General features: G+C 50.0%; 1 protein-coding gene across 3 annotated transcripts in view; it reads left to right on the forward strand.

Moving 5' to 3' along the window:
* CRAMP1 (cramped chromatin regulator homolog 1) overlaps positions 1 to 23,531 on the forward strand; it is a 62,576-nt gene that overhangs the window by 32,277 nt on the left and 6,768 nt on the right. Inside the window, exons 7-20 of one of the 3 annotated variants that reach the window (XM_081133821.1) lie at positions 6,992 to 7,077; positions 7,475 to 7,598; positions 8,666 to 8,747; positions 9,271 to 10,407; positions 12,653 to 12,833; positions 15,384 to 15,565; positions 15,657 to 15,731; positions 18,153 to 18,234; positions 19,173 to 19,277; positions 19,496 to 19,674; positions 20,350 to 20,418; positions 21,015 to 21,246; positions 22,021 to 22,185; positions 23,289 to 23,434. In XM_081133821.1, coding sequence (XP_080989947.1) covers positions 6,992 to 7,077; positions 7,475 to 7,598; positions 8,666 to 8,747; positions 9,271 to 10,407; positions 12,653 to 12,833; positions 15,384 to 15,565; positions 15,657 to 15,731; positions 18,153 to 18,234; positions 19,173 to 19,277; positions 19,496 to 19,674; positions 20,350 to 20,418; positions 21,015 to 21,246; positions 22,021 to 22,185; positions 23,289 to 23,434 — 2,845 coding nt within the window. Of the gene's footprint in view, positions 1 to 6,991; positions 7,078 to 7,474; positions 7,599 to 8,665; positions 8,748 to 9,264; positions 10,408 to 12,652; positions 12,834 to 15,383; positions 15,566 to 15,656; positions 15,732 to 18,152; positions 18,235 to 19,172; positions 19,278 to 19,495; positions 19,675 to 20,349; positions 20,419 to 21,014; positions 21,247 to 22,020; positions 22,186 to 23,288; positions 23,435 to 23,531 lie in introns of all 3 variants that reach the window. The other 2 variants (XM_081133820.1, XM_081133822.1) reach the window with 2 other exon arrangements.

Genomic DNA, 23,531 nt, shown 5'->3' on the forward strand with positions numbered 1-23,531 from the left:
GGGAACCTGTCCCTCAGTGGGGGCTGGAGACAACAGAGGTCAAAGACCAACAGGGTTGCTCTGGCAGAGCCCAGAGAGGCCCTGGACTGGAAGACTGTCTATCATAGGGCTTGGCACCCTCTGCTTCTCTCCTGCTTCTCCCCCTAGGCCCCATGCCAGTGTCTGATGTTGAAGGCTCAGGAGTGCTGCTGAGGGACAGGGCTGTCCTTCTGACTGCTGCTGGCTCTCCCCTGGGACACAGCAAAGTCTGGATGTCACGTGTCCTTCATGTGTGACTTGTCAGCACAGTGCTCCTTCCGTTGCTGTTGGTGCTTGCCAATCAGGATCCTCACCAGCTGTAGCTCAGGAAGGGTCTCCACTCCAGCCTGGTATGTCCAGCCAGGCCCCAAGCCTTGTTCAGTCTGAGTCCCAGGGACCCTCTCACAGTCCTGGGTAGAGAAGCACATTGACTCTAAATGCTGCCGGCTGCTTTCTCCACTGTGACAGTGTAGCATCATACCAAATCCTTCGGTATCTAAGAAGCAAGACAGCTGTTATTTTATCTTATTTCATTATTATTATTTTTGTTATTCTCACCAAGGACATTTTTTCCATTGATTTTTTTAGAGAGAGTGGAAAAGCGGGGGAGAGACAAACATCGATGTGAGAGAGACACATTGATTGGTTGCCTCCCGCACTTGCCCCGACTGGGTCCGGGGATCAAGCCTGCACCCGAGGTATGTACCCTTGACCAGATCAAACCTGAGACCCTTTAGTCTGCAGACTGGCGCTCTAACCACTGAACCAGACTGGCTAGGGCAAGACAGCTGCTTTTTTAATTTTTCAGAAAATTTTGTTGTGAAAAAGTTTAAATATCAGAGAAGTTGATAGAATAGCACAGCAGCCACCTGCATACCCTTCACCTGAATTTACCAGTAGAAGTGAAGAGAATTACATGCTCTCTTTTGTAGAGACTAGTGTCAAGCTAGCTTGCATGGCCCTCATATAGTACATAAGTGAAAAAGACAGAGAGGTGGCTAAGGAAGCAGAGATCCACTCAGGCTGTGCCAACAGAGCGTTTGCTCACTTCAACAGGATTTCAGCCACTGGTGGGCGAATGCAGTGCTGCCTCTGGGATAGAGTGTGCGAGCCAGCTGTGAGGAACCCATTACGGGTGCTTCCATCTCTTACTTGGGGGCCTCACCTGCTCACTTAGCTGCTCTGGGCTCAGGTGCCCTATCTGTTACGTTGTCATCTCTTGGAGAGGTGCCGAGACACCTGAGAAAAAGTTTGAAACAGCATGAAGTGTTGTCCCAGGTCAGTGAAAAGAATTCTGTTTGTAGCCATGAAGAGACCTGAGGCAGAAAGCCTACTACATGGCATGTTCATTGATAAGTTCTAGAAGGATCTGAGTACCCACATATGCCAGGCACAAAAATGGGTGCTGTATATGTAGTGGTGTTAGAGCTGGGGCAGGGCAGCTAATGAAGTTCATTGAATAGAAATCATCTTCCTGGGGTGTGTGTGTATGTTGGGGGGTGTCTATGGACAGGGATGGGCAAGGGTGAGGAGTGGAGCTGGGTGGGAGGGTCGGGCCAGGCCCCTCTGTAGACCAAGTAGGAATCTGGGGATCCTGGTGGTCTTGGCAAGAGTCTCAGGGTAGCAGAACCCCTCAATCTGGATGAAAGCATCTCTCTAATTCTGTGTAGGAACAAGGCTGGGTGTACAGCATCCATTTTTAAATATAAAATATTTTAAGTTGTATACTTTTTGCTGTAAGTTCTACAGCAAAAAGAACTGCAGAACTTATCTACAGATCTATAAGTTTTTTTTAAAACAGCACACTTTTATTTTTAGAGCCATTATAGGTTTACAGGAAAATTTAGTAGTAAGTACAGAGGTTTCCTGTCTACCTCCTTCCTCAGCACATGTTCTCCTCATTATAAGTATCTCGTATTAAATGATATATTTGTTAGAATTGATAAACCAGTATTGACGCATTATTATTAGCTAAAGTCTGTCAACTGATGGTTGTTAGCAACATTTAGTGCCAACAGGAATCCCCAGTTTGGGGTGTGGTAAAGAAGGAAACTGTATTCAGTGTGAAACAGCTCAGTTTCAATACAGCATGGCCAGCCCCTCTCCAGCTAGCTCTGCTGTGCTCCGTGATGGTGTGCTCTGCTCCCTTCTTGCCAGCCTGCTTTGCACTGCACTGGTCTGCTCTGCTGTGCTTTGGTCTTCTCTGTTCTGTGCCAGTCGGCTCTGGCCTGGGCTGCTCTGCTCTACAAGACATCTTTGGTATTTCAGCTCAGCCAGGGAAACACAGTCTTCGGTCTTCAGGGAAAAGAGAAAGTGTATTCTCAGAGCCAGAAGGGAGCTGGCTTGTATGGACAGAAGTCCCCTCCCCTGGTCCCTGATTGATCTCTCCTGCAAAAGAGGACTCCAAAACCTTGCAGTCTGATTGGTTCAAAAGGCATTGTCCTGATTGGTCAGAATAGAGCAGCTCCAGTTGAATGGGGAAAGCCTCAGTCCTATTGGTTGAAATGGGATTCTAGGAACTTTTTCTTAATAAGGGCTGGCTCTGATAGCAGAAACACAGTGTAGGCAGGCAGTTCAGTGCAGGCTTCTTCCTGAAGTGCAGATTGCATGACAGGCTCCTGTGTAGAAATGGCTGCTAGGCTGTTTTCTTTTTTTTTTTTTAATCCTTACCCAAGGGTATGTTTTTCATTGATTCCAGAGAGAGAGGGAGAGAGAAACATCGATCAGTTGCCTCATGCATGCATCCCAACTGGTGATTGAACCTGCAACCTGGGTATATGCCATGACCCTTCGGTAAACAGGATGACTCTAACCACTGACCCACACCAGCCAGGGCTAGGCTCTGTTTTCTTACAATTTGAGCCCAGTTAGCCACCAGGAGCCCTTTTTAGTAGGTACCGTCTTTCTCAGGGTTCACAAGTTCATGGTTTTAATTAGAGTTCACGCTTGGTGGTGTATATTCTATGGTTTTGACAAATGCACAATGTCCTATATCCACTGTTATAAGATCCTTGAGTTTCCTTCCCTAGAAACCCCCTGTGCGCTACCACTTTATCCCCTTCTTCCCTGCAGCCTGGCAAGCTCTGATTTTGTACTATATTCATAGTTGCCTTGTCCAAGAAAGTCTTAGAACTGGAATCATACAGCAGGTAGCCTTTTCAGACCAGCTTCTTTTACTTACAGCTCTGAGTTTTCACAAATGCGTAGAGTCATGTACCTCCTGATGCCCACCCCAGCAACCACTGAGCTATTCTGTTCCCTCTAAGTTCTGCCTTTCCCAAAATGTCACCTAAATAGGACAGTACGGTACGTGGCCTTCAGAGGTTGACTATTCCACTCTGCAGTATACACTTTGACATCCATCCATTGGCTGCATGGCTCCGTTCATGCCTTTTCCTGCAGAGTTGTGTCTCCGGTGTGGCTGCTCTGTGGTCTGTTTATCCATCTGCCAGAGGGACGGCTGTTTATCGAGAATAAGCAACTTTAACATCCCCCTCCTGGGCACATTCAGGGGAGGAGGAGGAGAGTGTGTGCCTAACTCTATATGGAACTGCCAGACTGCCAGAACTTTCCAGCCCGGCCGGCGTGGCTCAGTGGTTGAGCATCGACCTATGAACCAGGAGGTCACTGTTCGATTCCTGGTCAGGGCACATACCAGTGGGGGGTGTGCAAGAGGCAGCCGATCATTGAGTCTCTCTAATCATTGATGTTCCTATCTCTCTCTCCCTTCCTCTCTGAAATCAATCAAAACATATTAAAAAGAGAGAGAACTTTGCAGGGAGAGTTCCAGTTGCTCCCCACACTCCGTGTTCTTTTGAACCATCCTGCAGGTGTGAAGTGGTGGTATGTTGTGGCTTTCATTAGCATTTCCCCAATGAGTAATGCTGTTGAGCATCTTTCTTGTGCTTCTTTACCATTTGTATATATTCTTTGGTGAAGTGTTTGTTCAAATCTTGTGTCTGTTTTCTTATGTTTGAGTTTAGAATGTGCCTTGTATATTCTAGTCAGAAGTCTTTTGTCAGGTGGCTTATAAATAATTCTCTCCCAGTCTGTGACTTGTCATTGTCTTTACTAGTGTCTCTCAAAAGGCAAAGTGTTTAGTTTTGATAAAGTCCAATTTGCCATCTTTTTCTTTCGTGGACTAAAGTGCTGTATCTAAGAACCTTTTGCCTAATAAGGTCACAAAGACGTTCACCTGTTGCCTTTTAAATGATTTATAGTTTGACGTTTAAATCCATGATCTACTTTGGATTAATTTTTGTATATGATGTGAAGTTTATACCTTGGTTCATTTTTTTGGCCTCTGGGTATCCAGTTGTCTCAGCCTCATCTGTGGAAAGGGGCATCCTTCCTCTAGCCACTTTTGCGTCATCTAAGTTCAGTTAACTGTACTATGTGGGTCTCTTTCCGGACTTTTAATTCTATTCTATTAATTTGTGTCCATTCTTTCACCAATAAACTTCAGTTTTTAAGTACAAAGCAAAAAGCTTGTAAAGGTGAAACAAATGAGGGGAAGTTTATACAGTGCCTTGATAAGACCAAAAAGCAATCTGATGAGAGAGAAACATTGTGTTTAACCAACTTCCTGTCTGTGCTTTTCAGGCAGGCCTTTTTCGGTTAACTGTGAATCTCCTTTTGTTATAAAATTATAGAGTGAGATAAAGGAGTAAATGAATTGAGAAAATCTCCAAAATTAAATCTTATTATATATTGGTCACAGACACAGCAGCATGCTTATTGGATTTATCAAATAACTTTACAGAGAAGAAGATAAATCTCTCAGAAAAGCCAGACTCCCGTGCACTTGGAGGAATTACTCTGTTGCCTTTGTTGTCAAAGTAATGCTCAAATGCAGGGGTCAGATAGAATCCTCTGTGTTGTTTGTTACATCCCATCAGAGGTCAATCTGGCCTGGCCTGTTTGTAGTCTTGCCAGTCTTTCAGCCATGGGGCTGGTGTGTGAAGGTGGGGAGTACCGACCACTCCCAGGACTGAGGCCCGGCCTCACAGGCCTTTTCCGTGTGAACTTGAACATGGCTTTACCTTGCACAGGTTCCAGCCTCAGGCTACTCACAGAACTTCCATTTGCAAAAAAAGGAAAGGGATTGTATTCTCAGAATGGTTATCTAGTCATAAAAGGGGGGCTGCTTGATTTCACTTTTTAAAAAAAGGAAGTCACAAAATAGCAGTTTAACGGAAAATGTGATTATCACAAACACAGGTGCCACATGATAGTTCCACCTGCTCTTTAAGTCTTGCCTGCTACTGTTTTGTTTTGTTTGGAGACAGATGCAACAAAAAGTGATGATGGGCAGAAAAGTCCACCTGTCCCAGAGCCCTTTATTGGGGGAGGCTGTTTAAGAACTGACGTGGAGCTTAATTACTGCTCTTTTAAAACTCTCCTCCCTCCTCTGCAACCCTTTTCCAGCATCATTCACATTCACACTGCCACTGTAGTACCTTGTGGCCCTTGTCTCCCTGAGTTCAGGTGGCTAAGACTCAAACATTTGGTCTCAGTGGAGCGTGGTGGTTGTTCATGCGGACTCTCGCTCTCCTCCTGACAGAATAGGGGGAGCTGGCTTCTTAGGGCCGCAGCTGGGAGTTGGCCAATTTGAAAAGTTGGTTAAAACACAGTCATAAAAACAATATACATGGACCTTGAACCTTTTTAAAAACATAAACCTACATTTGTTTACCAACCACAGGGTGCCTGGCCAAGGCCTTTTCTTTGACTGGGGCCCATCCTCAGAGTTCTGGGTTGTTTTTATCTTAGAAGCTCTAGCCAAGACGTATCATTTGCAATTAACCATCTTCCTTCCTTCCTCCCTCCCTCCCTCCCTCCCTCCCTCCCTCCCTCCCTCCCTCCCTCCCTCCCTCCCTCCCTCCCTCCCTCCCTCCCTTCCTCCTCACATGAGAATGTTTTTTCCATTGCTTTTCAGAGAGAGTGGAAGGGGGAGAGAGAAAGAGAGAGAGAAACATCGATGTAAGAGAAACACATCCACTGGTTGCCTCCCACATGCGCCCCAACTGGGGGTGCGGATCCGCAACCCAGGTACGTGCCCTTGACTGTGGGCCAAAACTCTGACCACTGAGCACACCGGCCAGGGCTGATTAACCATTTTCAAGTGGAACAAGAACATAGGGACCCACAGTAGCAGGACTGCAGAGTGCTTCCAGGTGACCCTCAGTCTCATAGTTGTCCTGCCCACACTTAACATGACTGCCATTTTTTTAAAAACAGTCTATCCTTATTGAGTATTTCCAAAGCACTCTAAACGTGCATTTTAGAAGGAACTATTTTTGTGGCTTTTGTAGTCACTTACAGTATTTCTTTAATTCTAACATATGAACTGCCACAGCAGTGTTCAGGGTCACCAACAGCTGTGACAGACAGACTTGAGGCATGCCCCGCTGACTCAGCCTACCTGTAGGTCAGTTGAGGGAGAACAAATACATGATGCCCGTGTCTGCTGGCCATGAGTGCCCCGAATCCCCAGGTCCTGAGAGAGTGGTTTATGGAGGAGCTGGGGGACATTGCTGACTTGGAGATGTGGTCTCAGAGCTGGGTTGAGGTCACATAGAGATGGGTTGAAACCTATCATCAAAGGACCCTGAGGAGGAGGAGGAGAGAAGGGTGCATTACCTGGTGCCTGAGTGGGGCTCCATTGTCATGGGCTTTCCAGTGGGTAGGACAATGGCTGATGCTACACCCGTCACCAAGCAGGAGACAGGGCAAGTTTCCTGTGAATAGCAGGCATCCCCTTTGCAGTGTGAGGTGTGATTGGGAAAGTACTGGGACATCCAGAGTCATGGGCCTGAGCAGGAGCTCTGAAGGCCAGGATGGGTGCCCAGCCAGGGCCCTCGCCTGCTCTGAGCTCCATGTGTATTGACATGCTGGCCCTCCCCTCCCTGCTCTGGGCAGGGAACTATTATTCATTTAGAGGTCTCAGCATTTCTTCAAAATTTTTTCCCAGGGCCACCACAGTACGTTACAAAGGAAGAAACCTGCGCATCAAAGCTCCCATGTGCCGAGCCCTGAAGAAGCTCTGTGACCCAGATGGTATGTAGAAGGTGGGCTGGGGTGGGGTCAGGGAGGTGTTCTGTTCTGCTCCATTTAGCAATGTACAGACTGAGCTCTGTGTCCAAGCCTTCCCAATCCCATGGGCAACTCTTGGATCCAAAGCAGTGTGTCCACTCACAGCATTCAGATGGAGTGTTAGCAGTGTCACGAGTGAGTCCTGTGGCCTCGAGTAGCCCAGTCATCACTCTGGCTTTGTGGGTACCCTAGTAGCCATATTGGCACTTTTCTAGGCACAAGTCCTCGCGGGTTTCTCAGCCAACACTGCTTCCCCCCTCCCAGGCAGTTTGCCCACAGCTCCTTGAGTTGTCTTGCCAAGGGGTTCTCCTTCTGCATAGCAGTCTATCTGCCAGGCTCTCACAGCCCCTTCTTGTTGCAGGCTTGAGTGACGAAGAGGACCAGAAGCCAGTGCGTCTGCCCTTAAGAGTCCCTGTAGAGCTACAGCCAAGGAACAATCATGCCTGGGCCCGCGTACAGAGCCTCTCCCAGAACCCCAGGCTCAGGTAACTGCCTTTGGCTTTCGGCAGGGAGCCAGCTGCGAGGGATATGGACAGAGGGTGGTGTTTGGGCTCCTTCATGGACTCCTGGGTGAGCACATTTTACCCAGTGCTCCAAAATTACATGGGGGTAGGGTGTGGGGTTAGTGCACTGTTGTTGGGGGCCTGGAGACATGAGTCTCGCAGGTTAATCTCTGTAGCGTCTTTCTCTCATCTTTCCCCTATAAGCCCCTTTCTATTTCTCTCTTACTATTTTCCTAAAGATTTGTGTCTGATTTATGGACAGAGCACCACTGTGGATACAGACAATTTTCTAGTCATACTTTTTTTTTTAGATTGAGGTCAAAGTCACATAACATAGAATTAACCATTAGCCATTTTAAGGTTTCCAGTTCAGGACATTTGAGTACCTTCACAGTGCTGTACAACTACCACTTCTATTTAGTTCCAGAACATTTTTGTCACTCCAAAAGGAAACTTCACACCCACTAAATAGTTGCTTCTCATCACCTGCCCCTGGCCCCCAGCCCCCAGCCTCCAGCAAGCACAGATGTACCTTCTGTCTCTATAGATTTGGATGTTATGCATAATAGAATCTCATACTATGGTCCTTCCTCCTTGACCTCTCTCACTGAGCATTATGTTTCCGAAGCTCATCCACTTTATAGTGTGTCCATGCTTCATTCTTCCCATATGTATTTTTATTTTCTTGAGATTAAGGCTGGCCAGACCTCCCCTTCTTGAACCCAAAAGGCACTTAATGGAATAGGTTGGTGAGTTGTGCCAAGGTCCATATTCTGTGTGAGAGCTTGCACTGTAAAGCATACACAGGTCTCTGCTTTGTCTTTCAGTTTCGTGTGAGTCTGCAGTTATCTTAATTTAAAAGGTTAATTTTTAAGAAAAGGAGTCAGCAGCCCTGCTTGGACATCGTGGCTCTGACCCCTCCTTAGTGCCCTCCCTAGATGCCTTTACTCTCTATGGCATTGTTTTGCTGCCAGCAGCCTCTGGGGCTCTTTAGAAGGATTCATCCCTGTAGTAAGAGCTTTCCTCTTCCCATCTATTGTTTCCTGTAGGATGATTGTGGAGCTCCATCGGAAGGTCTCCAGCCTCATTGAATTCTTGAAGCAGAAGTGGGAGCTCCATGAAGTGCGAATTGTATCTTTTTCCTACTAAAGCACCCCCCCCCCCCCCCCCCCGCCCTACCACCATCAAATTCCGTAGCATCTGCTGCCTCCAAATGGTGTCCGTCCTGCCTCTCACTCCCAGGATTGCACAGGGGCCCATGTGGCATAGCAGCTATGCCATATGATGGTGGAGAGCCAGAACTAACACCCACAGCCCCTTGTCCTCTGGGTTTTGGGTGTAAGCCCCGTTTCAGACCTTGCAGTGTTATAACTCTGTCACAGCAGCCCTCCATGTGGTGAGTAGCCACCATCTGGCCTGTGGGGTGTGGCACAAGCATCCCTGTGAGCAGGTTCATTGAAATGACTGAGGATAGTTCCAGGCATCTCCTCCTCGGCCAACTTGCAGCTCTGCCCAGTCTCCATCCAGGACAGTGTGTACTGGGAGTAAAGTCCCTAAAGAAGGAAATGCCTGAGTCATGCTTTCCCTGAGGCCCTGTACTGCCCAGGGCCAGTTGCTGCTGCAGGTGGTTCCTTGACTGTACACTCAGCGAAAGACGCTCTCGGAGCGGCAGCTGCAGGAGTCGTTTGTGGAGCCATCACAGGAGAAAGTGGTGCTGCACCTGTTCCCGGGGGAGAACTGTACACTGACCCCGCTTCCGGGAGTGGCCCGTGTGGTGCACTCTAAGGCCTTCTGCACGGTGCACTGGCAGGAGGGTGGCCGGTGCAAACAGAGCTCCAAGGATGCTCACACGCTGCCTCCAGCTCAGATCCTAGGCATCCAGAGTGGGCAGGGTACAGCCAGAGGCCAGGTGAAGTGCCCAAGGGGCAGCACCGAAGGCAAGGGTGGGGGGCGGCCTCCTCCGTCCATGGACGCTTCTCAGAGCTCTGGAGAGAGTTCCCCGGAAAGTGCCCTTGGGGAGGGGGCTGCCCCAAACCTCAGCGGCCCGAACGTTCCCGACAGGCTTCCCCCTGGGCTCCAGGACACTGGGGTACGGCTTGAGAAGACCCCTTTGGCGGTTCCTGTAGAGGGTGGGGATGGCCCAGCCCAAGAGCCTGGAGCCACTACCTGTGCCTGTGGCCAGCTCCCAGAGCTAGAGGACGATCTCTCTCTCCTGGACCCCTTTCCCCGCTATATGAAGTCCTGCCAGGACCTCATCATCCCTGAGCCGTGCCACTGTGCAGACTCTCGGCCCTCGGCGTGTCTCTCCCCAGAGACTCACGCCCCCAGCAGCGCAGAGGTGGCCAACCTTGCCCGTACCAGGGCACCGTCCCCCATCCGCAGCCTACTTGGCCTGGAGCCTCAGTCCAGCCCAGGGCTCCAGCCAGATGTTTGCACTAAAGACTCGGCAGATGCTTCTGTGGAAGAGCCCCAGGAGAAGGTGAGCCCCTCGGACCCTCTGCCACCTCAGGGACAGCCTTCTGCCAAGCCCCCGAAAGATGTCCCTGCCAGCCGGCTGGCCCAGCAGCTCCGAGAAGAGGGCTGGAACCTGCAGACCTCTGAGAGCCTGACACTGGCCGAAGTCTACCTCATGATGGGAAAGCCGAGCAAGCTGCAGCTGGAGTATGACTGGCTGGCTGTGCTGGGGCCAGAGGGCCAGGCCCCCAGTGGCTCCCCGCCTGCCGCCTTCCACAAGCAGCGCCTTCTCAGCTGCCTCCTGAAGCTCATCTCCACTGAGGTCAACCCCAGACTGGTGAGTGAGGGTCGGGCATGGCCCTGATGGCACCCGAAGGGCAATCAGGCCTGGCCCCATAACAGGTGGCCAGGAGTCCTGCAGGCTTCTTAGAGAAGGGCAGGAGGCAGGGACCCCAGTAACCAGGAAGGCAGAGGTTCTCACAGACCATGTTTTGTTCTATCGAGCAGGGCCATGCTGAGCACTGGTCAGGGCTTTGGTTCTCTGCCAGGCAAGGGCCCTGTCCTTCCTGGCTCACACAGGGCTCAAAAGAGGACAGTGACCAACAGGCCATGCTTATTAGGCCTTGCTAGGCCCCAGCAGTTCTGCTGAGCCCTGAGCGTGCCAGCCCAAGGGGACAGTGTACAGAGGTGAGATGGCAGGCTTGGCCAGGAGCTGAGCCAGATTGGGATTTCTCTAAGTGTCAGCAGTGCGGCGGGTTTCTGCAGAGAAATGACAAGGTCAAGTTTGCACTTTAGAATGCCTGTCCTGGGAGGACAGTGGTGGCATAGCCTCGATGGAGGGTGTGGAACTGGGAGGGGCCAAATGGGATGCTGGGGCTGAGAGCTGCACCATGTGGTGCTTGGCTGTGTGGGGCTGTGCCAGGAAGCCTCCACAGGCAGACCTCCATGGGTAGCTGTGCAGAAGATGGCTAGTTGAAGTGGTGTGGGTTCCTCAGCAGGCTCCGGGTGTGTGGGTGGTCCCTGAGTCCAGGGAGTGGCTGTGATTGCCCAGGGAGGAGGAGGTCATGCCAGGCAGCCATAGCTTGTGACCCCCACCAGGGGAGGATGATAAGCGGAGCCGCAAACGGGGCAGAGAGTTTTGCTGATGGAAAAGTCTCGTAGGCTCTCCTGGACACAAACAGAGTCCTAAGGCAGGTTGTTCCTGAAGTAGCGGTGTGTGCTTAGTGTAAAACACTTTCAAGTTTGTCTTTTGGAGGGGTTAGGATAGGAGACTGGGGGGGGGAACCCATGAGTATGCCCAGTACCCTAGGGGAGGAGGCCAGAGCAGACCGGCTCCTGAGAAGGCTGGAGGCAACATGGCTGAGATAGTGGCCTTGGCCTCAACCGGAGGAGAGGAGAGCCGGTTGGAAACATTGCAGGGTGCTCAGAGCCATGGTTCCCAAAGTGTGTCCCCTGTCAACAGCCTCAGCATCACCTGGGAACTTGGTAGAGATGCGGGTTCTTGGGCCCCCATAGACTATGTTTTGACACCCTCTACCAAGTGATACTGATGCCACTCAGGTGTAAGAACCACTGACCAGAGGCCCCAGCTGAGAATGGGGACCTTGAATGTGAGATGGACTGCATTTTGGGTCTCCCTCCTGCTGAGGTTTGGGTGAACTGCTGGCAAGCAAGTGTCCTCGGGGTCAGGATGCTGACAAGAGGCTAGCTGGGCCCTCAGCTGGGCAATTGAATAGTGAGTGGGGTTGAATGAGCTAAGCAGGAAGAGACGGGGCAGGAGAAGGAGAAGGTGGGTCAGGGCTGGGGGCTGAAGGGCAATGGGAGGTACAGGAGGAGATGTGGGGCCCCTGAGCAAGCAGAGCAGGTGAGGCTGTGCTGAAAACGTATATTCTGTAATTCACTGGCAGGCTCCCCCAGGTGGGCCTGGGGTGTGGGCACCTGGAGGAATGAGGACAGAGTAAAGTCACCAGGATGAGAACAGAGCTGGATGGAAGGGGGGGTTCTGTCGAGGACCCAGGAGTGGAGGCAGTGGCCTCAGCAGTGTATGAAACCCTTGGGGTTTGGGTTTTGACTCAGCAGGGAGCTCTTCAGCTGTGATGGCGTTTCATTCTAGAAGTTAAATCTGTATGTCTCTCTGACTCACAATCAGAAGGAGCCACTGCAGTCATCTAAGGCTTGCTTTTTTTAAAAGGCGAGTTACTGTCCCTTGCAACTTAGCATCTTCTGGCAGCTAGAGCCCTTCCTGGGCAGACAGAGGTGCCCACTGCTTTCAGCCATGTGTCCTTTTCTCCCGTCACTCCCTGATAGTTTGCCTGTCCATGCCACCTGCCTATGGGCAGCGAGGACAGAGGTTTCAGGAGGGAGAGCCTGGTTCCCCTGAGTGCCTACCTGACTGGGGATTTTGAACACTGGCACTGCTGAGTGACTGGGATGCTGACCTTTGCCATCATGGAAGCCTGGTATCTTAGCCTTTGCTGTCCCTCTGAATTCAGGGAGTTCTTGTGCCTCCTGCTCCTGGGCACTCATTCCAGAACCATTGTTCACAGGCTGAGTTTGGCTGTTTCTGCCCATTTCTGTCCTAGGCTCCAGAATCGAATGCCAGCTCCATGGCCTCAGTGAGGCCTGCCCAGGAGGAGCAGTCGACAACCCCCCCTGGGAAGGTAGTGAACATCAGCTCCCGAAGTCCCCGCTGCCCTCGGAACCAGTCTGCCCTTCGCAACAGCAAGACTTTCTCTACCAGCTCTGCGCCTTGCCCCTCCTCAGGTGAGGCTTAGCCACTTTCACTCCAGGCCCCACTATCCTGGATGCCCTGCTGGGCATGGGGGCTGTGCTAGGGCTGAAGGCACAGGGATACCTAAGGCCGGGCCCCAGTCAGACATGGCCCAGTGGGGGAGGTGAAGATAACAGAAATCACCACCTCCTCAAGGGGATGGTGAGTGTGGACCTGTCACCAAGGGCTTTGGGGTCGTAGGGTGCATAAGCCAGTGGAAACATAGGGTAGTCCATTCACTTTTAGGGGATTGTGCTTTGTGAAGTTAGCAGAAGCCTCCATAACTTGCTGAGTTGGTGGCTTAAAGTCTGAGAATGGTTGGTTCTTTCTGAATATTCCAGAGGCTGTTTTTCTTTACACCTAAAAGATTAAAGAAGCCCAAGTTCAGGGCTGTCCCAGCACTATAACACAAGCCTTGGAAAGATACGGTCTGACCTGCCAGTCCACTGTGTTCCTTTGCCCCAGTTATATATCTGGGAGACATTTTAATTCAGGGTCCTTATTTGGGTTACTGGGTACATAAAACCAGGATCAACTTGACCTATTTCCTGAGGCATCAGTTTTCCTTGCTTAATATTTTTATAGTAAAACAGATTAATAATTTTCATGGCTAGAATAATGAATTTTAAAGGTAGAAAAATAAACATGCATGTGTTCTGCGGCCCTGCCCTGTGTGTCCCTGGCATAAGTCTATGCCAGATGTCCCTGAGCCTTCCTTCCTCTCGCCCAGCTAAGTCCTATAACTTCCTGAGACTGACCTGATGAGATGGGCATTGCCGGGGATGCAGGGACAGCAGGGGCTGGGGGCTGGCATGTTTCTTTGTGTCCTGTGCCCAAGAAGGCCTCCATACCAGGCATGAAGAGTGTCGTAATTGCTGCCATAGGCAGACTTTCTTGCTGCAGAACCTCGGCTGTCCTGAATATCTTAAACTTCCCACACTGGCCAGGGTCTCTGCATTGATGACCAGTGTGCATCACACAAGAGGCCTTGGTCCTGCCTCTGTTCTTACTCTGATCCAGACGGGTGTCCCAAAGCCTGCAGTAACTTTTTGTCTGAAAAGACCTAGTGTCTTGGTGTGTGAATGGTTCTCTAGGGCAGCTATTTTCAACCTTTTTAATCTCATGACACATAAACTGATTACTAAAATTTTACAGCACACCAAAAAATATATTTTTTGCCGATCTGACCAAAAAAAAGTGTAATTTTGTTTTATTCACATGGACAGCTATTGTTGTGTTTGCTGTTGTCATTTATTTTTTTTGACAATCTGAGGGAGAAGAGGTCAAGTGCCTCTGACTAGTCAGGTATTGCATGTTTTAAAAATGGTTGCAGCTCACTGATTGAAAAGGCATGCTGGTTGAAAATCACTGCTTTAGGGTTATTTTCCAGTCAGAGACTGTCATAAGCATTATGTTTTCTCTAACTTACTGTGTTGCCAATAGCCTGCCTGTTAAGTGCTCGAAGATTCTGTTTCCTTGAGAGCACTTCATAGGGGCCTTCAAGAAAATGGGGCTGCTACGGGGTCAGGTTTTCCACCTCCTGCAGCTCTTATTTGTTTTCTCCACCTTGATCCTGTTTCCGTGCTGTAGCTCCTGAGGAGGGCAGCAGACACTGTGAATTGGTTCTCACAGGCATAGGCATGGTGCTCGATGGTAGGGCTAGCTGGTAGGTTATATAGTCTTTTTGCATTCTGTTTTTAAAATTTTGTAATTCCATGTACCCTTTAATACCCGTCCTCTTTCTGAACTGAAGATGCTTCTAGACCAGTGCACCTGCAGTGCTAGAATCCAGCTAGTGCTTAGAAGACCTGGTCTCTGGATGCCATGAGTATCAGTGTAACCTCACACCCTTGCAAGTAAATAATAAGGGAAGGAGACCCATTCTACTATGAGTCAAAGGTGCTTTGCAGCAGCATCTATGATAATGAAACAGCTAGCAGAGTCCCAAAATAGTGATTCCTAAATATATTCTGTTCCTCTCTCGCTGGGTCTGTTTTTTTGTACAATTAGAGATTTAGACCAGGCATCAGCAAACTATGGCCCACAACCTGTTTGTTGTAAATAAAGTTTTATTGTCACATGACTGTGCTCACTGGTGCATAAACATGTGTTCTGTAGCTGCTTTTGTACTACAGCTGCAGAGCAGAGTTTAACAGAGGCTGTAGGCCCACAAAGCAACCTTTATTATCTGGCCATTTAAAGAGAGGGTTTGCTGACCTCTGTTCTACACTACATGTTCTAGTAGGTTCTTCTAGCTCTAAAAAATGAACGCATAGCTGCCCTTCCAATTGAGGATCAAACAAGATGGTAAAGTTTCTTTATCCTGTTGGGAAGAGCTCTGATCTACTCAGGGTGGAAACTAGAATTTGCAGGAGAAAGATGGAAAAGCAGGTTTTATGGGACTAAGAGAAAGGGAACTCCTCTCCAGGAAACTGAACAGATTATCAGGAGTTTTCCTGATTTTCTTCCCAGTAGACTCCATTCACACTGGAGATGTTGCTGGGTGAGTGTAGCTGTATTCACTCCTCCCTCTCTCTTCCTAGGTTTGAGAAACCCTCCAAGACCCCTCTTGGTGGCTGGTTCCTCTAATACAGGAAGCAGTGACTCAGATGGTGGCCTTTTTGCTGTCCCAACAACTTTGCCACCCAACAGCCGACACGGGAAGCTCTTCTCTCCCAATAAAGAGACAGAATTGACTTTCCTCCAGCACCTGAACTCCATCAGCGTAAGTGCAGGAACTGCACCCCTCTGCCTGCCTGTGGACCTATGTTTGCTGTGAAAACATTCTCAGAGATTGGGCACTATTTTCCTCACAGATGCAGTCGGATTTCTTCTTGCCAAAGCCCCGGAAGTTGCAGAACCGGCACCTACGGAAGCCGCTGGTGGTCCAGGTCAGGAACCCTGGTCAAGTTTGCATGGCTGGCTTCCCGCTGGCCAAGCTGCTGGACACATCCTGGTTTTCTCCCGTGTCTCTGGTGTCCACCTAAAATGGGGACTCCTTGCCCCTTTCTTCCTGCACATGGATAGGATAAGTAAAGTAGTAACAGTGACCCTTACTGTACCTGAAAATAAAGATAATCTTCACACAACATGAAAACCACTTGCAAAAAAGACAGGAAGTTCTGGGGATTCGAATCCCAAAAATGTTCAAGATTGGGATATATTTTAGGACACTCAGAACATCTCTTTATGATTAAGTAGTCAGTGGAAGCAGTTGGTAAGGTATGTGGATCGGCCAGAAGCCAGACCTCTCCATAGCTCATAATGATAAACACTGGGGGTCCTATAGATGACATATGCAGACCAGATAGGAGATAAAGGAATGGGACTCACATGAGAAAAGGGGCAGTTTTATTTGGAAATAAAAAGATAAAAGAGGCGAAGTGGGAATTCTGGAATGACTTTGGGCTTAGAAAGTTATGAGTATGCATTGTTTTGGGATTAATGCATAGATCTTTTGTTACACCCTTAGAAATCTTTTGAGATTAATTTATTTAGAAATGAACGATTGCATGATGTATCCTAAATCCCAAGTGGTTTTGTGTGTGTGTACAGACTACAGTGGACTCTTGAACAGTGCAGAGGTTAGGGGTGCTAACCTCCTGCACAATCAGAAATTCGTATATAACTTTTGACTCCTCCAAAACTTAAGTATCTGCAGGGGATTCATTCCAGGATACCTGATTGGCACCAAAATCTACGGGTACTCAAGTCCCCTGTATAAAATAGTTTAGATCAATGCATACAGTTGGCCCTCTACATCCGTGGATTCCCAACCACAAATTGAAAATAGTACAGGTAGCTACTGAAAAAAATATGTGCATAAGTGGATCAGCACAGTTCAAACATGTGTTTCAGGGCCAACTGTAATTTAGTGTTAATGCATTTGGTTTTAGTATATTTAATGAAGTATTTTAATAGCTTTATTGATATATAAATTTTGCAACCATCACCACTATCTAATACCAGAACAGTTTCATCACCCCAAACAGAAACCCTGTACATATTACCTTCATTGCCCCCTCTGCTGGTTCCTGGTAACCACAAACCCACTTTCATTCTCTGCATTCATATAAATGGAATCACACATAATATGTGGTCTTTTCCATTTATTACTTTTATAAAAAGTTTTCCACATGGCCAGTCATTTATTTCCCTACTGTCCACAGCTGCTTTCGCACCACCAGGGTGAAGGTGAGTAGCTGTAACAGACAGCATGTGGCCCTGAAGCCTAAAATATTTCTCACCTAGTTAGTCCTCTCAGAAAGTGCATTTGGAGCAGAGCCGGCACATCTGCAGCTCCTCACCTTATTAACAGGTCACCCCGCCGCAGCCGCCACCGAGCAGACCTAATGACCCTATCAAGGTTGCAGCCTCAGCACCTCCTTTATTCTTTGCCAACCCCTTGGGGCGCCTCTGAGGGCATGGAGATAGATGTCCCTCATACATCAGTAGAGACACAGTTGTGGCCCCAGAGCCAGAGGTCCTCAGGACACTTTTGGGTTGACAGCTACTTTCTGTTAATGTTTTACTTCAATGAGTAACAGTTTCAGCAATTAATATAATTTATTATTTTACAAATTTTTTATTGGTTTTTAGAGAGAGCAGAAGGGAGAGAAACATCAGTTTGTCGTTCTACTTAGATTGGTGGTTTCCTGTATGTGCCCTGACAGGAGATCAAACTCACAACCTTGGTGTATTGGGATGGTGCTCTAACCAACTGAGCTACCTGGCCAGGGCTAATATAATTTCTTTGGATGGTGTTCTTCACATTAGAACTTAATTACTCACACACAGGAGCCTGGGCAGATAGGGAGGGGTACGGACTGGGACTGTCAGATGGGGTGGAGGGCCTCAGACCCTTAGCCCATCTCTGTTATAGGCAGCAACTTTATTTTCTTCACCCCAAATTTGAGGAGGCCCAGAATACATGGCTGTCTTTTTCAACTGTCCACATCGAGTGGTTATAAACATATACACGACTAGTTGCATTCCATCCAAATCCAGAAGAACGTTCTGGATTAGCAGTGGATGGTTCTGACATTCCTCCAGTTTCCCTGGGGATATGTTTGATCCCTTGGGTTTTTTTCAGAGAGGACCCAATGTTCAGAGCTTGGTGGGTTTGCAGGACATAGCCATCCTCGGACTGTTCCAGGCGCCCTTGTGAATCATTAGCTCTAGAAGCAGAGCCACGTGGTTACACTCAGCTTGCTGTTATCTGGAATATCCCTTTACAAGTCTTCACTGGTCTCAGTGATTTTTGGCGTTGGGGTATTTTTATCACCTGATTGTTGGCAGTTTTCCCTCCACAGAGAACCCTGCTTCCCAGACCGTCTGAAAACCAGGCGCACAACGTCTGCTCCTTCTCCATCATGTCAAATTCCTCCGCAGCCGGTGAGCACTGGTCTCCGGGGCGGGCTCCTCACGCCTTACTTGCATGTGGCTGCATCTATGGGACAGCAGGTGTTTGCTTTCACGGCTCTTGGAGTGACATTTCCAGCATTCCTTGTCCATTCTGCCAGTAGAAACTGAATGTACCCCTGTGCCAGGCCCGGGCAGCGGTGCAGGCAGGCGCGGACCTCCGACGGGTGGTACGCACGCAGCTTCCTTCAAAGGCGGGCTCGGGCGGCCCTTTAGGGATGCTTTGCTTAGTTTGGTAGCCCTTCTCTCTGTTACGTCTTGTCAGGGTTTGTTTTGTTCTGTGTGTGTGTGTGTTTTGTCAGGAATCTTAGGGAATAGATGTGAATTTGGGATGTGCACCTCAGGCCCTCATAGGTCTTGCAGGTTAGTGGGCTCTTTGAAGTAAATTTTCTTACTTCAGTGAGAATTGTTTAGCGAAACACATACTGGGATTGAGCCTTCAAGTCAGTCGTGATTCCGCGTTTCAGGTTTACTTACTGCCAGAGCCGGGCAGCTGTTGGCTGTCCTTTCTGCGCCCCCTTCTCATCTGCAGGAGGCCTAGTGGGACAGAGCTCCATTGCAGAGGCGGAACCTTAGGCCTGATTTGATGTGCTGACTGCTTCAGAGGCACTCGTGGCTCTGCTCGGACGCGCATCACCCTTAAAGGGCCGTCCCCAGGGCATGGCAGTGCTGGCAGCACCCTTTCAGCAGCCCGCAAGGGGCACGGTGGTGCTGCCATCACAGAGGCCAGAACGTCTCCTCGTTGGGGGCCTGTTTGACCCCTGACTTCCCCGTATTTGGGATATGCAGTGGTTTCCACCTGGCTCAGCTTCCTGGCTGCGAAGCAGACCCTCTGTAGCCCCTGCCGTGCAGTCAGAGGGCTGTGGGGGCAAGTGGGATTGATGCGGCTGCTTCTGTTTTTGTCCTCACAGGGAGAGGCTCCTTCCGGCCCATCCAGTCCTCCCTCACCAAAGCGGCTCTGTCTCGGCCGATCATGCCTAAGGTCCTTCCGCCCCAGGCCACAGGCCACCTGACCAGTAAGTTTCTGTGACTGGCATGGTGACAGACACCACGAGGGTTGTGAATGATTTTCTGTTTTCTTTCCCGAGCCATACTGTCTCATTATCCCCCAGAGAGAACAAAAGCCATTTCCCCTGCCTTGAAATGAGGCATGAGAGGCTGTTCCTGTGAGCGCTGTGGAGTATGTTTGGGGATATCAGTAGAGCTGGATTGGCAGTTTTCTTTCTCTTTCCAGGTGCTGTCGATTTAGCAGCTACAAGTGCCGGCATCATCCCCGGGAGCCCCCTCCCTGTCTTGGATGCTGAGGGTTTGTCTAGCATCTCTCCACTGTCTTCAGATGAGGCGACAGCTACCCTCTCGGGTCAGGACTCCACTGGCACCCACCAGAATGGAGACCCCATCCCCACTGTGGGGGTGAGTGTTTAGCAGGGTTTCTCCCAGTTGCCACTAGCTTTCAGGATGGGTCAGTAACTCTCCAGAGGGATGTGGGCCAAGATAATGGGGCTGTTGTCATGCTGGACTCTAGTTTTGCCTCAGGAGGGGATGGGCCTGTTGTACCAGAGGAGAGTCACTGAACCAGGGAGGCTGGGGCATGAGTGAGCACTGCGTGGCTCGGGGAGAACAGCAGAAGGCGATGGAGCAGGAGCAGGCTTCTGGGTGACACTGGAGAATCCAGAGCTGAGACAAGATCTGTATGTCAGCAGACTTCTCAGATGTCACCTTGATCTGAGAAGGAACTTTAACCAAGTTGGCCAACAGTGGACCTAGTGACCCCTGACTGCCACTCCTCTCCAATTCTCTCAGCGCTCTGGTTCCTCTGGTTTCATGGCTCAGCCCTGCCTGAGGACTACGAGGTTTTGAATTGATAATCTTAAGTGCAGCAACTTCACGGTCCACCCTCTGGAAGCAGTGAGCTTGCTTGTCCTCACAGGAAGGGATATCCAACCTAGACCGCAATGGTTTTCTGTGCTGCTGGCTGTTAGGAAGCGGGGGAATGGAATAGCTCTTGTCTCAGGAGCTTAATAGCCTTTGGGCAGAGTTCTGGCTGCTGTGTATAGCTCAGACATTCATGGTGTTCTTTTCTTATAGGGCACAAGCGATCCATTCATCAGCATCCCCTCGAGGCCTGAACAGGAGCCAGTGACAGAGGGTTTCCAGGTAGAGTGTGCTGCTCACTGCTGAGCAACATAGCTTCCCCAGGACCTGTCTCCAGTGCTGAGTCCCATCCTCATGGTCCTGCCAGCAGACCTAGCCTCCCTGCTGTGGGCTGCCAGGATGTGACAAGGACACATGGACGTACAATGTCTTTGTCCTCCCATCGCCTAGGATCTCCCATCTCAGGCTTCTTCCCTTCTGCATGCTGGCTGATTCAGACAGTTCTGGAAGATCACAGTTTCTTGGGCTAAGGGGAGGAGGTAATCAATCAGCTGGTAGCACTTCTTGGCACTCACCTTCTGCCTGGGTGTTATCAGCTATCTTGCTGGCAGAGGAAGCAGGTCTAGATGTCCAGGGCACCCTGGCCAAGGCCACCCTGGCCTGGCCTTCCAACCCTGAATCTCCAGAGTGGTTTCTGGAGAAGTTAATCCCCCAGTGTGTTTCTTACTGGACAGGAAGAAGTGCCTGCTAGGGTCATCACCTCTCTGTCAACTTGCCTATCACTTGGTTACCACCATGTGGGGCTGAGGTTGATTTTTTGTTCTTTATTAGGGGATTGGTTAATCCATTGTGTCTGAACAATCCCCATCTCCCACCAGGGTTCACCTGTCCTCTCCTTAACTGAGTTGTCCAAGGCTCCTCTCCACAATGGGCTTTCCACCCCGCAGCCCTTGGCAGAGGGCTCCAGCACTCGGCTCTCTCCGCCTAACGTCTCTGCTCTGCTGGACATCTCCCTGCCCGGCCCGCCTGAGGATGTGCTCTCACAGGGAGAGCCTGCCACTCAGATCAGTGATTCCATCATCGAGATCGCCATCAGCTCTGGCCAGTACGGTAAGGAACAGGCTGCCTCTGCACACCCTTCTTGGAATTAGTTTCCCATTAGGATGGGGGATCTGGATTTGCCTTTGACCTTCCATCTGAGCATTTGCCAGACCTGCTGGATATGTTCCCATTCCACTCGCATTTTTGCATTTCCCACCTACATGGCCTTGCCCAGCAGAGGCAGCACAGGTGGACAAGGTACGGATAGGACCTACAGCTGTTTATGGTCTGGTGGGACTGCCTCTGGCCTTGAGACCAACAGGATTAGATGGGGTGTTATCCTAGTGGGTCATGAATCTGGGTGGATGCCTTTGGGTTTTGCAGATTCTAGGAGGGCCTGGACTGGTGTCCTGGTAGCATTGTTGTGGTTGGTGCTTGCTGGTATGATGCAGGCCATGGATTCAGATTGACCTGAGTTCACAGCCTGGCAGTGCGTGGCTGTGGGCAGGTCACTGGCTCATTTGTGAACTGGGAATAGCATGCATGTCACAGGGCTATTGTAAGCACCCAGGGGATTTAGGTGAAGCTCTTGGCATAGCACCTGGCTCCATCAGTGATAGCTGTGGCCATTGTCATTCCTAAGGTGGGTATGTGTCCCTGCCGCAGGAAGATCCCCTCCACAGACCAGTGTTGTTTATCATCTGCAGGGATCCCAGCAGAGTCCTGGACCTCCAGAGTTTAGTGGCACACCACTGTGCTGACTCACTGCCTTAGTGGCAGGCTGGGGAAGCAGAGTGCTGTTCACCCCACGTGGCGTCTCTGACCCAGGATTTTGATTGACAGGTGAAGGAGTCCCTCTTTCTCCAGCAAAACTAAATGGCAGTGACAGTTCCAAGAGTCTTCCCTCCCCATCCAGCAGCCCCCAACCAGACTGGATTGCCTCTCCCACCCATGATCCCCAGTGGTGCCCCAGCGACCCCACGGACTCATCCCTCGGCAGCTTGTTTGGTGAGTGTCTGTGAGGGGCGCCCAGGTCCCTATCCTAGACCAGCGGGGACAAGCAGGGCTCCACATGGTGAGCTTGGTGGGAGGGACTAGAGTCTGGATTCTCCTTGCTATCTGCCAAAATACCCACTAGGACGGTTTGCTTGTTTTCCAGGATTTATTTTTTCTGCACCACTTACATATGGGAGAGTGTCCAGATCTCCAGTGTGCAGTTCACTGAGCTTTGGCAAACATGACACTCTTGTAACCCATAGCTCAGTTGAGATGTAAACCACAGCTCAGTTGAGATGTAGCCGACGCCCATCTCCCCATACAGTCTCCAGTCTGGCCAGCTGTCCTGGCCCCTCCTGTACTGGGGCCTTCTGCTCTTGGTGCTCTTTGCTTCCCTCTTTCTGTTCTCAGTAAAATCTTCTGATATGGACAGTCCAGCTGTCTTGTGGCATGTTCACCAGCTTGGCACATACATTTGCTGGATGTGTTCATCCTCACTGTGCACCAGACGTTTGTGTGATGGGAAGGGGTTGTTAAGGAAAGACACACTGGCCTCAATGTCCTATGTAGGAGGGGTTCCTGGGACATGCCTGGGATTCGTATACTTTGCATTTTTCAAGAGCAGCCAGTATGTGCACATGGCCATCGGACTGCAGCCCCAGAGAGGGTTGTGCTCTACACATGTTGAACAGGGTCAGCACCTTGTGTGGGTGCCACACCTGACAGCACAGAATGTGGGCTCTGGTCTGGGTGATGCAGGGAGCCAGCACCTGATGAGTGTTTCCTGTTATAAGAGTCTCATTGAATAGTACAGACCTCTGCCAAGTCAAATACAAATCATGGAAAATTGAAACTACCTCACATGGAGATAGAACAGCAGAGTCCTGAGGGCCCCTAGAAATATGAGGCCGACTTAGACATGCTTCTGAGGACCTTCCAAGGCCCCCCACTTGAGAAAAGCTGTGTTGGCTACAGCTCCATACCAAGCACTGTGCGCAAGTGTGCAGGTGGATGCCTGCACAGGCCTGGCGAAGCCACCTCCAGCCCCCAGGATCCTTCCCTTAACCTGGGACTGACCAAGCCATCTCAGGGCTTGTTCCTCCTTCTCTTGGCAGCGAGCTTCATCTCCTCGGAGAAGGGCCGGAAGATGCTGCCAACTCCGGTGGGTACCCACAGTGGCACCTCCCTGTTGGGCCCCAGCCTGCTAGATGGAAGTTCAAGAGACTCGTTTGTGTCCAGGTCCCTGGCTGATGTGGCAGAGGTAAGTACACAACCTTATGCCTGAACTTGACTGCCAGCCCCTGTTTCAGAGGTGGCCAAGTCCCTCCAGCAGACATGTTTGGTTATTAAGAATTTTT

Source organism: Miniopterus schreibersii, assembly GCF_964146895.1.
Source record: "Miniopterus schreibersii genome assembly, chromosome: 3".
NCBI classification, from domain to species: Eukaryota; Metazoa; Chordata; class Mammalia; order Chiroptera; family Miniopteridae; genus Miniopterus; species Miniopterus schreibersii.